This window comes from Stegodyphus dumicola, chromosome 11 (genome assembly GCF_044657685.1).
Source record: "Stegodyphus dumicola isolate Sdum_Otavi_A_Nest chromosome 11, ASM4465768v1".
In the NCBI taxonomy this organism is placed as follows: Eukaryota; Metazoa; Arthropoda; class Arachnida; order Araneae; family Eresidae; genus Stegodyphus; species Stegodyphus dumicola.
Window position 1 is genome coordinate 122,127,539 of NC_140778.1, and position 15,474 is coordinate 122,143,012.

At 32.3% G+C, this 15,474-nt stretch overlaps 1 protein-coding gene across 1 annotated transcript in view; it reads right to left on the bottom strand.

The window, feature by feature from the left end:
- Nucleotides 1–15,474, bottom strand: part of Raf (serine/threonine kinase raf oncogene) — a 94,488-nt gene that overhangs the window by 35,552 nt on the left and 43,462 nt on the right. The window contains exons 7-8 of the mRNA XM_035354432.2: nt 9,554–9,717; nt 3,428–3,635 (exon numbers count right to left, since the gene is read on the bottom strand). Coding sequence (XP_035210323.2) covers nt 3,428–3,635; nt 9,554–9,717 — 372 coding nt within the window. The remainder of the gene's footprint in view (nt 1–3,427; nt 3,636–9,553; nt 9,718–15,474) is intronic.

The window sequence follows — 15,474 nt, forward strand, 5'->3', positions numbered from 1 at the left end:
AAAAAGGGGCTAGTTAAAATTAATACACAAAACAACTTGCATTCTAACAAACATTAAGGGCAGATAGATTTGTAAATATTGATTCTTAATATCAAAAACTACTAAGGCCAGTTCTGTGAAATTACTGCATCTTATTGGAGGCTATTATTTCTACTAGTTCCTACAATAATTTCTTACTTGAAGTGTACTAGATGATCCTATTAAATAATTAACAAATACATTTAGACACTCTATAGATGTGCTAATTAAGATGAAGTCTCTCCATTATATCGTATCATTTCTTAAGAGAAAATACAAGACAATCTTTGATGGTCAAAAGTTTTTTAATGATAATAGAATTTTAATATTAACCCTCTTGCTGCGCATCCCGTGATTTCCACGGGCAACATAGAAGTAGCAAAATTTGCGCGACCCGCGATTTCCGAGGGGATGAATTTTTGCCATCTATTTAACTGTGCAACCCGTTCTTTCCCCGTTCAAGGTTTCCTTTTGGCTTTTCTGTGATGTTTAATTGTTTATTTAGATGTGCGTTAACAGATGGTGTTAGTTCTCCACATTTCTGCCAAATGTACAAGAATACGTAATGTAGCACTCAAAGATGTCTGGCAGGAAGCGTTTTGAGAGTGATATAACCTATATTCCTGACGATATTTCCAACACTGATAGTAGTTCTGACTCTGATTTCAAGTATATTGAAGATAGTTATAGAGAAACTGATGAGAATTTCTCGCATTCCTCTGCAGATAGTGATGAATCTGAAAATTCAGTTTATATTAAAAACGTTCGACAGTGGTGCAATACTGACATGCAAAATATTACATTATGCAAATATTTTCACTAGTATATATGTTTTACCTTTGTATTTTATAAAATAAATCATAATTTAACCAATATTAATTTTCAAAATTTTCCTTTTATATCATTATTCTTCAATTTCAGTATTCTGACAACCTTTTTCTATGATCTAATTCTATATTGAAAAAAAAAAAAAAAAAAAAAAAAAAAACCCTCTTTTACAAATTTTTGGTGTATATTTTAACTCTAAAATATATGTAGATCTGAAATACGTAACAAAAAAATTACGCAATTTTTGAACCTATTTTAATTAAAAAAAAGTATGCAGTGAGAGGGTTAAGAATGCCACACGAACTGAATCCTGGGCCCCAAATTTTTAAATAAGTACATGACACAACACATATTTCCAACTCTGATGACTTAATAATTATTATATTCCAGACTTTAAAATCCAAGAGAATGTAAAATATACAATTATTTATGATTGTGCAGCAACATCTGTGGTCACAATCTTTTTAGGGTTCAACAATGCAATCTGGACTATGCAAAAGTCATGGTATAACAAGTAAATTACCTAAATATTTTTTATATAAAATTTATATAAAAAGTATAATTTTTAGAATATTTTGAGAGGGAAAATATCATTGTATATTCAAGAGACTACAAAACATATTTTTGTCAACTACAATGTTGATAAAATTAATTAACTACTTAATTTTTATGATACGATATAAATTTACACGGAACAAACTTATACACATTGATACTTAAACAGGGTTCATAGCCACATTTTAGTTAAAAAAATAAGCACCTATAAGCACTTTTCAAGCACATTTTAAGGAAAAAAATAAGCACCTGTCTAATTACATTATACACAACTGCATAACCATAAAAGAAAAATTAGACTTGCAATTTAAAATATGAGCAATGCAATACTTATCAAGAGAATGAGCATTACCTCAACCTTGGAAAACAACTTTTTTTTTTTTTTTTTTTTATTATTTATTTTAAATGACAGTTCAATTTACAGAATTAGTTTACAATGATAGGGGGAAAAAAAAAAAAAAAACTATGCAGAACTAAACTATATTACAAGATTTAATGATGAAATTTCATTTCAAAATATAGAAAATAAATAATAATAAGCCATATTAATTGTATTAGCTTGGCATCTAATAATAAATACAATTTATTTTCCCACTCATATTAATATTTAAATAATTTAAATCAAAATTTTGAACATTTTCTAAATTTTCATTGCATAACAGTTTTCCCTTAACATATATTCCAAGCAAAGTAATTTAAGTAAAAAGGAGGAACATTTCTGAAATTAGGAGACGGGAAATTGCTTCATGCAGTCATCCTTAAACGGTAAAAGCTTAACTAACCCGCATACTCCGAAATTGCCGAATATTCCGTATAGTCGAGCGTAACTGGAAAAAGAGGAGGAGGGGAGATTGTAGCCGTTTTTTAGATTTCTCGGCTAAATAAATGATTTTGACATTTTGATATGTGCATCATATAAAAATAGACCAACGGAACTGAGATATATTCTGCTTAGAAAGGACAGTAAAACTCTTTTAAGTGTTCATAAATAAATCTCAGACTGAACATCAAAATTAATTATCTCTGCAAAATATCGCAAACATTATTGCGCAATACGTGCGGCGTAATTCTTCCATATGTGATATTACGCAATCGGAATCAAAAGCTGTTCGGAGAATAAAGAACTAAATAAAGGAAAAGAAAGAGACTTACTAATCTGGGGTGTTTTTGATTCTAATTTTGAACAGATTGCGTTAAATTTCCGCAATTTTCATTCTTCGCTTGGGTTGGGTAGACTGCAAAACTTTTAGTCCTATTCAATCCAGATTGGACAGTGACAAAAAAAAAAAAAAAAAAGTCCGCTGCTTTAATATTAGAGATTTTGCGGAGAAAAGGAAGAACCTCCGTACTGTATAATGTATTGGGGGGGGGATATTCGGACTACTCGATTACTTTCCTTTTATTTAAGCCATTCCGAATATTATTTAGAAAGCTAATCTGTGTAAAAATACACCCATTTTTGGAAGTTTATCTACACTTCAGCAGCTACTGCAACTATATTACTATAAATATTCATACATATGCTCATAATATAAGCATAACGATCATAATAAACATGAATATGAACTGACCACGCAGAACGAGAATGCAAATTATTAAAATCTTGATAGAAATTCAAACGTGTGTAGTATTTGGGTGGACGGAAAAGAATACCGAATTACCGTAATTTTCTACGGTTTTCGCAATTCTTTGACCAAAAGAACGACGTGCACCTGTCTATACTCTCGCGTGCACCATAGGTTACGTTAATGCAGAGAAAGGGGGGAAAGCTATTTCCGGGAGTATGATTCACCATCTGACGTTCCATATAAGGAAGAAAAGTTGTTTATTTAGTTTCGGCTTTGGTACGGGAGGAAAAATGCACGTTCATTAAAAAAAGCACTAAAAAAAAAAAAAAAAAAAAGAAGGCTTTAAAAAAAGTAAGCACCTATAAGGGCCTTTATATTTTATTTTTAAATATAAGGACTTATAAGCACTTGTAAGGACGGCTACGAACCCTGTTAAATAAAATAATGAATCTTTTCACCTCTAAAGACAAGTCTGTCTGGTTAACCATATTATAGCACACATTCGGAGCAGAGGTAGAACGTTCCCTCTGACCCAGAGGAGGAGGATGGGCTCTGGGGACTGCTTGAGGTGGAGATGGGACAGGTGCCTGAGGATAAAAATACTGGTTCGGAAGAGTAGAGGATTCATGGGGTTGCTGTGAACCACCACTGTTCACAGCTAATAAACTAAAATAAAAAAAAAAGATAATTGTGACATGTGATAATCAATTTATAGTTTATAAAACCACACACAGAATGTTTAATTAATCTAATTTCAGGAAAGGCCCCAGGTTTACAAGCAATGCATTTCAAGATCCAAGAAATACTAGATGGTATATATAATATTTGTGTAGCACATATATATAACTAAATTATGTACTGTACAACATTATTAAACTTAAATAAACAATAATAAAGTAGAGCTATATGCTATGTTTGTACATTTACAGCACACTTTCTTTCACACATATGAAAATATGGAATCCTCATATATTAACCTAATTCTTCACGACAATAGAATAGAAGTCTCAAAGTATGAATCATAAAAAATTTCACTGACTGTTTAATTATATAAACTTATCTGTAGTTAATAATAATTAATTATATATATTTCATTTTTATAAATTCATATTATTTTTTCCCATGGCTCCCTCCCCCTCTTCCAGAGAAATGATACAAACATGAGCCATTAAAGTAAAAAGTTAAGGAAACATTCCAATACAACAATAAAAAAATAACTATAATACATGAGATTACTGCCCAATATAATTTCAAGCAGTAGAAGACCAATTCAAATTCAGCTTGCCAACCATTCCAATTCCACTTATGGCTGCCGAAACACTCCATAAAGATATAGGATTAGTTCAAATTGTGCATGCATATTTTGTGATCATTATTAGAATCTGGTCATGGAAATACAGCCAGAAGTTTAAGCAAATTCATAAATTACATTAAAAAATGTATCATAAATATCTTCAAAACAATTTTATTTCAAGTAATAAAATTATTTTACATCCCTCTGCAAAAGCAGCACACAAAACTGCTCTTAGAGTTTTGAACATTCATGCTGAAAAGTTTTAAAATTCAGTTTCTATTTTCTTAATTTTTCAATGATTTGGGAAAAAAAAAAAAAAAAAGCACTTATTTATTTAGAACTGATGCTTCTTTTAACTTCTAGCATATTAATCTCGTCATTGATAAAAATTCCTTTCATTTAAAAAACTGAAAATCTGATTTTTAAACCACTTGTAAAAATACAATTTGAGGCATATTTTGATTGCAGAGATTAACAAACAATCAAAAGTAAATTATAACAGCATGTTAGATCACATACACAATGCATCTTTTTTTTACCATATACCAACAAACCTGCCAAACGATAATTGACAGCATTTATTAAATCTCAACTTGCGGATATATGTTATCGTGAATTTATGAGCTGAGCAAATGACTTGATTCAAATAGCAAACATTAATATTCATTTTTTTTTTCAAGAAAACTTTAACTGGAGAGGAGACCTGGAGCTTTACTTGTATCCTAAAACAAAACATCAATCATCTGCTTGGGTTGAAAAAAGTTCACTACTTCCACAGAAGCAAATAACAGAAAAACATAAATTTTCACAAACCTTGAATAAAAGACTATGTTGATGACTTTTACTTATTAAAAAAGGATAATTCCTGAGCAATTTGCTCCTACAGGGCAGATAGAAAGCACCACACTCAGTTGAACAATTGTTTTTTTTTTTTTTTTTGCACGACAATGTTCAATTATATAATTCCATTCTCATTAAGCTGTTTCTAGAACAAAAATAAGAAGAATCATGATTCTTAACCAATTCATTATTCTATTCACAAGATTGAGTACCTCTAGAATATTTCTCATCTCGAAAGTGAAGTTTCACCTCAAAAAATCATTATTTTAATAACAATGAACAGATTCTGAAAATGAGACATTTAAAACAATATTCCAAACGATCAAGGAATCAAGGGAATCAAGTAGCTGTATGCTTACAAGGACTGTATATTTGAATCTAAGAAATAAGATTTTGTTTTTCTTTAAATTTTGATCTTATATAAATTCAGTTCTAAATCTTTGTGGATGCAATGTGCATGTACATTAGCTGCAAGTGGTCCATTGGGTAACTGTTTAAAATTTTGCTCTTTGTCGTAGTCTTGTTAGTCTTTTCACGAAAATTAGTAATAATGGCTTCAAGAATAATAATCCAGGCAGCTGTGAACTCTTGCCTACAATTTGATTTCTCCATCACATGTCATATTTATAAGCCTACAGTAAAGAGTGAAGCAGAGTTAAAGCAGCAGTTTCTGAATGAAATTGAAAGAGAAATGTGAACAGCTAAGTGTAAAAATTCAAGAATATTACAGTTGTTCATAATCAGTATTATTATCATGGAAATTCCAGAAATTTTATATTGCACAATGTACAAAACTGATACTGAAATTGTTGACCAATGCACATACAAACAAAAAAATAGCATCAGAACGAGCACTTTCAACCACTGCTTTTTTCATACCATGACTGATGATGTGAGGAGTTTCATCTCAGTGTTGAAATAAAATAATATAGTTCAAAGCACAGACTTTTTTCAACCAATAACCGGAATAGTCTAACAGACATCTAAACCACCATCTATTTCCCACCTCCCAGGAATAAAGAATATAACAGTAAAAAAAAAAAAAAAAAAAAAGGTACGCCTTGCCACAAAAGCGATTTTTCTCTCCTGATAAGCTGGGATTCAACTAATTAACTTTTAGCAGTTCTTTTCAGTTATCTCAGGTTCCAGAAAGAGGCCTGATGAGTTGAAAGTTCCTGAGTCTCCTAAGAAAATCTGAAAAGGAAAAAAAAGGGAGGCACTTTCGCCTCTGAAAATGCCACTGCATCAAAAGGTGTCCAGCTCAGTGCAAAAGTTGCAGCTGGAGAGTGAGGCAGGTATCCAGATGTGGTGAGCATGGCTTTTAGAGAGAGAGCTCTGAGCACAAGCAATCAGGAGCCTTAGATACTGTTATAAGCAGCAGCATAAAATTGAGAAAAATACATGAAGCAATAAAGTGCTAGTCAACTCTGTGTATAAAATCCAGCATTCAAATAATTATTCATTTACTTTCAACACATGGACAGTGATTAGATGATGCCATTTGTTTAGCAGCTTTGCATTTTGTTTTCATTTCATGAGGAATTGCAATACTGATTGATGTTAGCCACAACCACACCTCCTGCTATTTAAGTTGTTCTAGAGGGAGCAGGCAGCATTTTTCTGTCTGACCTAAACAAAAACTGAAGGGCCAGGATATAGTATTTGTTTGAAAAAGGTGTTGCTCATACAGGCTGCTGTTTACTGCCATAGTAGTGGGGAGAAAAGAAAGAATTAGATTCTAAAAAATTTAAGTTCAGTTAGCACAGCAAATTGCGCTCTTCGTAAACTTTCTAATTTGGTCCAGCTTCTTATTTTTTCAGACTATTATTATTATTGCACCAAAATTAAAGTTCAAATTTTTTTTTTTTTTTTTTCTTTACATTGGGAAGAGTTCCCAATTCTGCAGCTGTAGTAGGATCTTCAAAACAAAAGCATATTTGGTACTAGCCTTCTACAGGAGCTGCAGTGCAATTCGGCCTATGAGATTATTATTTTAAATTAGGTAAAATAATTACTGATATAGATTTAAAACACTATAGAAGGCAACATTCTCTAATTAATGGAATTTGTGAAGAAATGTGGAATAAAGTTTTAAAACAGCAGAATTTTTTTATTTAACTTTTCTTTTAATGGCAATCAAATAAAGCCTATTAAAAATTACACAAACCACACTTTAGATGCAGAAACTACTTAATACATTTTTTAGCATCCAGAAAAGAAATGGTTTTATAGAAATGCAAAAGATCTATTTTACCTTTCAGGACTTGTCTTAAAATCACTCCAGATATTATTAAAAAACTACTGAATTCATTTAGATATTTCTTCCTTTAGCTTTTTCAGCACATTATTTAGAAATTTCTGATAGTAGCAACATAAAATGTATGCACAGATAGGAAAGTACTCTATATAAATAAAAATAATAATATTAAATTAATAACTTTGAAATACAGTACAATAAAAGCATTCTTGTTTATACATACTATTTAATTCCATGTGTTCTTCATTAAGATATTTTCCTCAGAAAGAATATACATCACATAATTTTCCCCTTACTGTTTTTAAAATGTAAAATTTATAGAAAGGGAGAATATGCAAGTACATATATGGTATGTTGTAGTCTAAGAAAAATTAAATGACTTAATAAGGGTGTCCATAAAAGAATGTCCCGGTTTCAATGGTATATTACAACAGTTTAATTTAGATTATTTATCATATGTTATACATCAGATTGAAGCTAAACTAACCTAGTTTTTTCCTCCACTCCTCCATTTCTACATGCGCACCTTTAGTTATAATGCACACATCCAACCTGCAGTCCAATGCTTCCCAGACTTTGGTTAACAAGTCACGGAGACACAATTTTTTATAAAGCCCCAAAGGAAAAAAACTGTATGGCATTAGGTCAGGTGAACGTGCAGGCCAGTGAAAATAGCTCTGTCATCGTGACCATTATGACCAATCTAATGGTCACGAACATCGATGTTCGACCACGCTCGTACAAAGATATTCCAATGGGCAGAGGCTTCATCTTGTTGCCAAACAAAGTTTACAGGTTTGCCCTCTACTAATTTGGGAAAGAGCTATTCCTGTAACATATCCAGATAAGCATTCTTGTTATGGTAGCTTCAGTGAAACAAACTTGTCCATATACGTGATAGCGAGACACAGGGGAGAAAGCGTTTAATTTTGGGGGAACCTTTTCGTGTTCTAGAAGTTAATGAGGATGGAGAACTGGATTTTCTAGAGGCATTTCACATTCATAAAAATCTTTCTGTTCTAGTTAACGATCCTAATTCCAATCCAAATTTGCCTTCGGCTTTTAGAGAAATTATGTTTTAGTTCTGGTTTCGCCAACAGATGGCGCCACTTGCTTATTCTTGTCTAGGCTTTCTTATCTTATCTAATCATTATTTCCTATCTTGTTCATTTGCGGTTTTGCAGCTGAAGATGATGGTTCGGTAAAACCATCGAAACTAGTCCTGTGAAAATTTTGTAGGTATAACGCTGATTTTTGTTGTTTGACTTCTGAATTAGTATTTATTCGGCGTGTTATTGTGTCTTAATTAATGAGGATGTTCTGACCCTTAGATAAGAGCATTATGGGTTCCATTGGTATTTTCCCAGTCAGATGAAAAACTGAATCATTACAGTACATCACACAATCAAAAATGTCATCTTTCCACTCAACACTTCACTTGCAAAGTTAAAATGTACACCAATGTACCAACTGTAACCGGTATGAATGCATGCGTAAATGCTTTCTTAAGGCCTTCCAAACTGTTGTCTTTGGAAACAGAAGTTCAAGACTTGATTTCCAAACAGATTTCTTAGGGCTACGAAGGTAAAATGCTCTGACTTGGTCCACATCCACTACACACACTTTTGATTATCTGGTGCTTTTACCTTTACAAACACATTCAGTAGTTTCAGATTGCCTATTATCATCAGTGGATATTTTTAGCACATTATGCAACACAATTCAACCTGTTGAACTGGTTGAACTGGAATTACAGATTCACTCTTGACAAACTGCAGAACATAAAATGCTTTATGCTAAGGCATCAGCATTTTGCTTAGGTGGCACTGCAAGCCAGAACACAACAAAGCAATATTTCAGCACGCACTTATCTAAAACTGTTTAAGTTACTCTTTAATTATTATCTTGAATCGAGACTACAAAAACGTACAGGTGATACTATCAAAATTTATAATTAGAACATTCTTTTATGGACATACTGTATATTGAATATTTCTAAGCTTCTGAGCCTGAATACCATTAAGTAAAAAAAGTAAGAAATTTTTAGAAGAAAACATAAAGCTTTTTTTTTCTGGCAAACCCTCTGAATGGAAAATTATTTATACGGGAGTAGTGGTAACAAGAATCATTTCTTGTCACCATCACATTAGCTATTATATCCATCATTTAGTGAAAAAGTAAATTCCAACTTACTATCTATAGTAATTATTTTCTACCCGTAAAGGCTGACAAAGAGTAGGAACACCATTAGCACATCTTTGGTGGAAACGGTACCCACAAGTTTGACAACGAAATCCGTGAAAAAGGAGTTTACGACAGCATTCACAGAATGCAAGGGTAAAGAAGGTTTTACGCACCTAAAAGGAAAAAAAAAAAAAAAATTTAAAGCAGGATTAGAAATTATTACTTCAAAATGTCAGTAAAAATGTTAAATAATATAATGTCAAATATATTTATCACAGGAAAAAAATTTAAAAAATTTTAAGATTCATATATTGCAACTTAATGAAAATCAACATGAATCTTCCATTACAATTTATTTTAAATTTTTAACAAAAACTTTTTTGAATATATTTTAATAAAATAATGAAATTCATACACTGAAAAGAAATATGCCATTAATATATTTCTTACTTCCAATGAAAAAAACAACATTTATATTAGAATACTAATATCACAGATGAAAATCTTTTTCTAAAACATCATAAAAATGGAAAGAGTTACACAATAAATGAAGACAGAAAGAGTTACACAATAAATGAAGCCAGAAAAATTTAGAAGCAATTATTCAAAGATTAATGATGCACAAACTGAGATTGCCATACGAATAAATTTATCATCATTAATTTATAATCTTATTTATAATCATTAATTTGAAACAAAGATTATATAGCACACATGTAACTAAACAGTTTCATGCTCTAAATAATAATATTGCATAAAATTTTAAATGCATTACACTGAAATTACTGAACAGAAGCTCCTTTAAAGTATGCATTTATGTGCTTAAATAAATAAATAAATAAAACACCACAATTTAAGAATTAATGCTGTCAGTTTTAAGAGGAGAAATTCTGCCACGAAACACTTGGGCCACAATTAAGACTGCAAATACATTTGTTTAAAATATATACAATATACTACACTATGCAAATAAATTGGGATAAAGTGATTTTTTTGCAAAATTTTAAGCTGGTTGCCAACTGCCGGTAGGTCCTTCAAATCGGCTTTATCTGCCTTAATGTCCTTTGGGTATCTACTTATAGAACCAGTTTAAACAACAAATCAGAATTATTACATAATTTTAAGCTTATTTATGAGAGAAGAAGAAGTTACTTTTGCATACTTTTCAAGTACATTTTGCATTCATTGATGTTAACCCTTTGCACTCGAGTGGCGCCCAGCCGGTTTAAAGTGTCAATTCGGGTGGCGCTGCTGCAGCGCCCGAGTGATTTGAAGTCTTAAATTAAGCAATGCTGCTATGACACTATGGTCTTTTGTAACTCGATCTCCTTATTTACAATGTGCGATATTTTTCTCGGAAGTACTTTTGTGGACTAGGCTCCGCTGACATTATAGCCAAATCTTAGCTCAGTTTAGTTACTCTCAGTGTAGCATTCGCTTGAAACAGTCTTGGCAGTAAATATAGTAACTAAAAAGTGTTTGAGGCCTAAAAATATGGAGGAAGATCAGATCAGCTCAAACGAATTCGATTTTGCCGCTTTGGATGATGAACTTAGATTGATTTCCAACGGATTATGACACGAAACAAATGAATCCAGTGTAGAAGACAGTGCAGTAAGAGATGTGAGACGATGGAAAATTAGAATTATAGAGAATTAGAATTATAAACGGGAAGCTTCACGTAATACTAAAAGGGCCAAAAGGGAATGCACGGTTTGTTCTGACTGTAACACGCCTGGAGGTAGGTGAGAAATTTCGTATTACTGTGATACACGTTCTGACAAATTTAGGATACATCTTGGATATCATTTTACAAAATATCACACCAAAACTAATTACAGAGTGTAATATTTATCAAACTTTGTTGTTTTCGACATATAAATGAATAAACTGGTGAAATTTTATTATTTGTATATGTTTGTGTGTTTATAAATGTTTTTAAAGTACTTGTAAAGTGTTTGCCGAATTTGGCCAAAATCGTCTTGAGTTGCTGGTTTGCACAAGCAAAAAAGGCCTCGAGTGCAAAGGGTTAATGTACTTAAATTGGATATAACACCTATAATGAGTGCAAAAATTATCACACTCAACAGTCATACATCCATGACTAAAAAATACTGCTTCTGCAGTTGATGTTGAAAAATTGAGATTTTCTTGCATTCAGAAGAGATATGATGAAACTGGGTAATTTTCTTCAGAAAGGAAGGTCAAACGTGGAAGGAAACTAATTCGAAAATCTGATTGATTCCTACTCCAAAATGGTATTATTAATCCAATAAAAACTACTACAGGTACTGATATTCATTCTTCAAATGTGCAGCGTAGATTACTCACTGCTGGTCAGAAGATAAGAATGCCTATTAAAAAACAACTTTTGACACAACAAATGAAGCAAAGCGATCACTGCAAGACAAAAAATACAAATAAATGCTGGGCAACTAAATAACTGGAAAAAGTCATTTTCAGTAATGAGACTTATTTATTTGTTCCTCAGACATGTTTGTTCGTATCTAACATTGTTCCAGAAAGCGAATAACAATTAATAAGATTTCAATATATTCAACAAATCATAAAATACACTCAGAAACAAATGTTTTGGGGTTTTTTTCATTGCAGATGGCACTGGAAACCTAGTTCCCTACTGACGGAATAATGAATTCATCAAAGTATATAGAAATTTTAGAACAGAGGATTCAGCCATCCTCAAAAACCTTTGTAGTGACATTTCAACAAGACTTGGCTACATGGTACAACTCAAAATCTGTCAGAAGGTTTATGTTGAAAAATAAAATTATTGTGCTAGACTGGCTTGGAAACTCACCAGACTTAACCCTTTGCGGTCGTATGTCCACTCTCAGCCACCAAAGCCTTTTTTACCGTTCCGATCGTATGTCTGCTCTCAGCCACCACAGCGTTTTTACCGTTCTGGTCGTATGTCTCCTCTCAGCCACCGCAGTAAGGAACTATACAAATCGTATACTGTATGCATTCATGTATCAGTTTACACTTTTCCTATATGAACCTCAATGCCTAAAGAACCTATTCATGAACCAATACAATGCTCCATCGATTATCTAATCTAAACAAAAGTTGTGACCCAGCGCTCGCCATGCAAGACACAGTGGAGAGTCAGTTGTCTTTGAATGTAATGAAATCGACAACGTTCAATGATACCTTGAAAAATTCCAAAGAATATTTTATAAATTGTATTTAACAGTAATTAGACATTCTCTCTTCTTAAAATATTCTAAAATAATTCCCCAAAATGGGAAAAAGAAAGTTATCACAAGAAGTGTTTGGTGAAACTGACGATAGCGATGAAGAGTTTTATTTTGGCCTCTTGAATACTGACTCTGATAGAGAAAGTGATAACGATTGCAGTGACTCTGATAGTGACATAGTTACCGTGAAGCGATAAGTAGGGCAGTTAACAGTATCCAGTGACAGTAAAACAGAAGAAAATGATGAAAATGAGAATAGTAATATAAACAAATTTTCTACTTGGAGAGACGTTACGTACACAGATCAGCCACAATCAAAAACTAATTTTTCGACGGGATCGAAGAAAAATATCACATGAAGGAGAATTATAAAACATAATTTTTATACAAAAACATGTCACTAGATGAGTGTATTGAATAAAGATGTATCTAAAGTTCACAAAAGAATTACTAAATCTTGTTTATTCATTGTAAACTTGCGTGTTATGTATCCCTGCTCTATCGATGGAAATTAATTCCGACCAGTACGATACCCATCTCCAAATTTAATCTAACCGCAAAGGGTTAAATCCAAATGAAACCTTGTGTCATATTCTCAAGGAATAAGGTTAGTAAAATAGATTGTATAACAAAGAATGCATGATTAAGAATGCTACTAAAGTGTGGTTTCATGATAAAGTAAAAAATACATGCAGTGACAAGACTTGACAGGTCATACGGATGATAAATACAATGTACAATACTGGTGATATAACTGCCTAAAATTCTGATCTCTGCTGCACATATATTTTGCATCAAAACGTAAGCTTTTTTCATAAAAATTGACAGAAATAAAAATATCAAATACTAGAATAGTATAACATTCCCCAACAAAAGTAAATCTAATGTCTTCCCACTCAAAGGGTTAAATTACAGAACAGAGGACATTTGAAGAAGAATTTCAAAAAACAAAATTTCCAATGCTGTACCAAATAGAAGAGAAGTTAGAAGTTCTGACTTATATGTTCTTTTCCATGGCACCATAATCTTGGTTTTATTCATGATACAACCGATTCATATAAATACATTGATATTCTGAGATAAAATTTTAAATTATCACTTAAAAACTTGAGCTAAAAGTTAATTTCAAATTCTGCCACTGAACACATAACAAGCATCAGCATCCCGTGCTATATACCATGACTAACTGAAAAACTGATACAGTCAAAAGTGATTAATCCGGACTCGTCGGGACTTCGGCGATTCCGGTTTATCGATTTTTCCGGATTATAGATCATCAGTTTAAATCTCGTAAGATGGCAAGCAGAAATTCTAAAATTAAAAATATGAAACCGTAATTTATGAAATAAAGAACAATTATGATACTAATTCAGAAGTCAAACAACAAAAATCAGCGTAATATTTGCAAAATTTTCACAGGACTAGTTTCGATAGTTTTACCGAACCACCATCTTCAGCTGCAAAACCGCAAATGAACAAGATAGGAAATAATGATTAGATAAGATAAGAAAGCCTGGACAAGAATAAGCAACTGGTGCCATCTGTTGGCGAAACCAGAACTAAAACACAATTTCTCTAAAAGCCGAAGGCAAATTTGGATTGGAATTAGGATCATTAACTAGAACAGAAAGATTTTTATGAATGTGAAATGCCTCTAGAAAATCCAGTTCTCCAATGGAAGATGTTTCTTGAATAATTTTAGCAGCAGAAAAATTGAAAGTGTGATTTTCGGACCAACAATGTTGAGCAACAGAAGACTTCTGTGTTTCCTTTTTTCTAACATATGCCTCATGTTCCTTGATGCGAAATTTTAAGGCTCTCTTAGTTTGGCCAATGTAAATTAAACCACACTGGCAAGGAATCCTATAAATACCCCAGGAATTCATATATCCGGAATGGGGTCTTTGAGTATAGAAGTCCGAATTTTATTGATGGGAGAATAAACAACCCGAAAGTTAAATTTCTGCAAAATATGTGCAACTTTATAGCTAATTGATGGAAAGAAGGGAATGACAACAGAATTTTTATAATCTCCTAAAATAAGAGTGTGGCTTTTAGTGTGTTGAGATGAGAATTTTTTAACTGCTTGATTAATAATGTTGGGTGAAAAGCCCCTGTCAATAGCTATTGCTTTTAAATAATTTAGTTCTTCGTCAAGGGCTAGTTTGGAGGAGCAAACTTGAAGAGCACGGAAAACATAGGAATAAAATGAAGCTAACTTTTGTTTAGTCGGATGACATGATTTAAAGTGTGGTGGAAGGCAAACAGATGAAGGTTTACGGTAAACTGTAGTACTGAAATTGTATGTGTTACGTGTGACCAGAATGTCGAGAAACGGAAGAGAATTGCAAGTCTCAAGTTCAAAAGTGAACTGAATAGCAGGATCGATAGAATTCATTGTTGAAAGAACTTTATTTAAATCATCTTTATTACCTTCAAACAGGGTAAAAGTATCGTCTACGTAGCGGAACCATGCCGGGAAGTTTAAAGTTTCAAACAGTTTTGATTCATAATAATGCATGTAGATATCAGCCAGGATGGGACTGGCTTCACCCAACATTATTAATCAAGCAGTTAAAAAATTCTCATCTCAACACACTAAAAGCCACACTCTTATTTTAGGAGATTATAAAAATTCTGTTGTCATTCCCTTCTTTCCATCAATTAGCTATAAAGTTGCACATATTTTGCAGAAATTTAACTTTCGGGTTG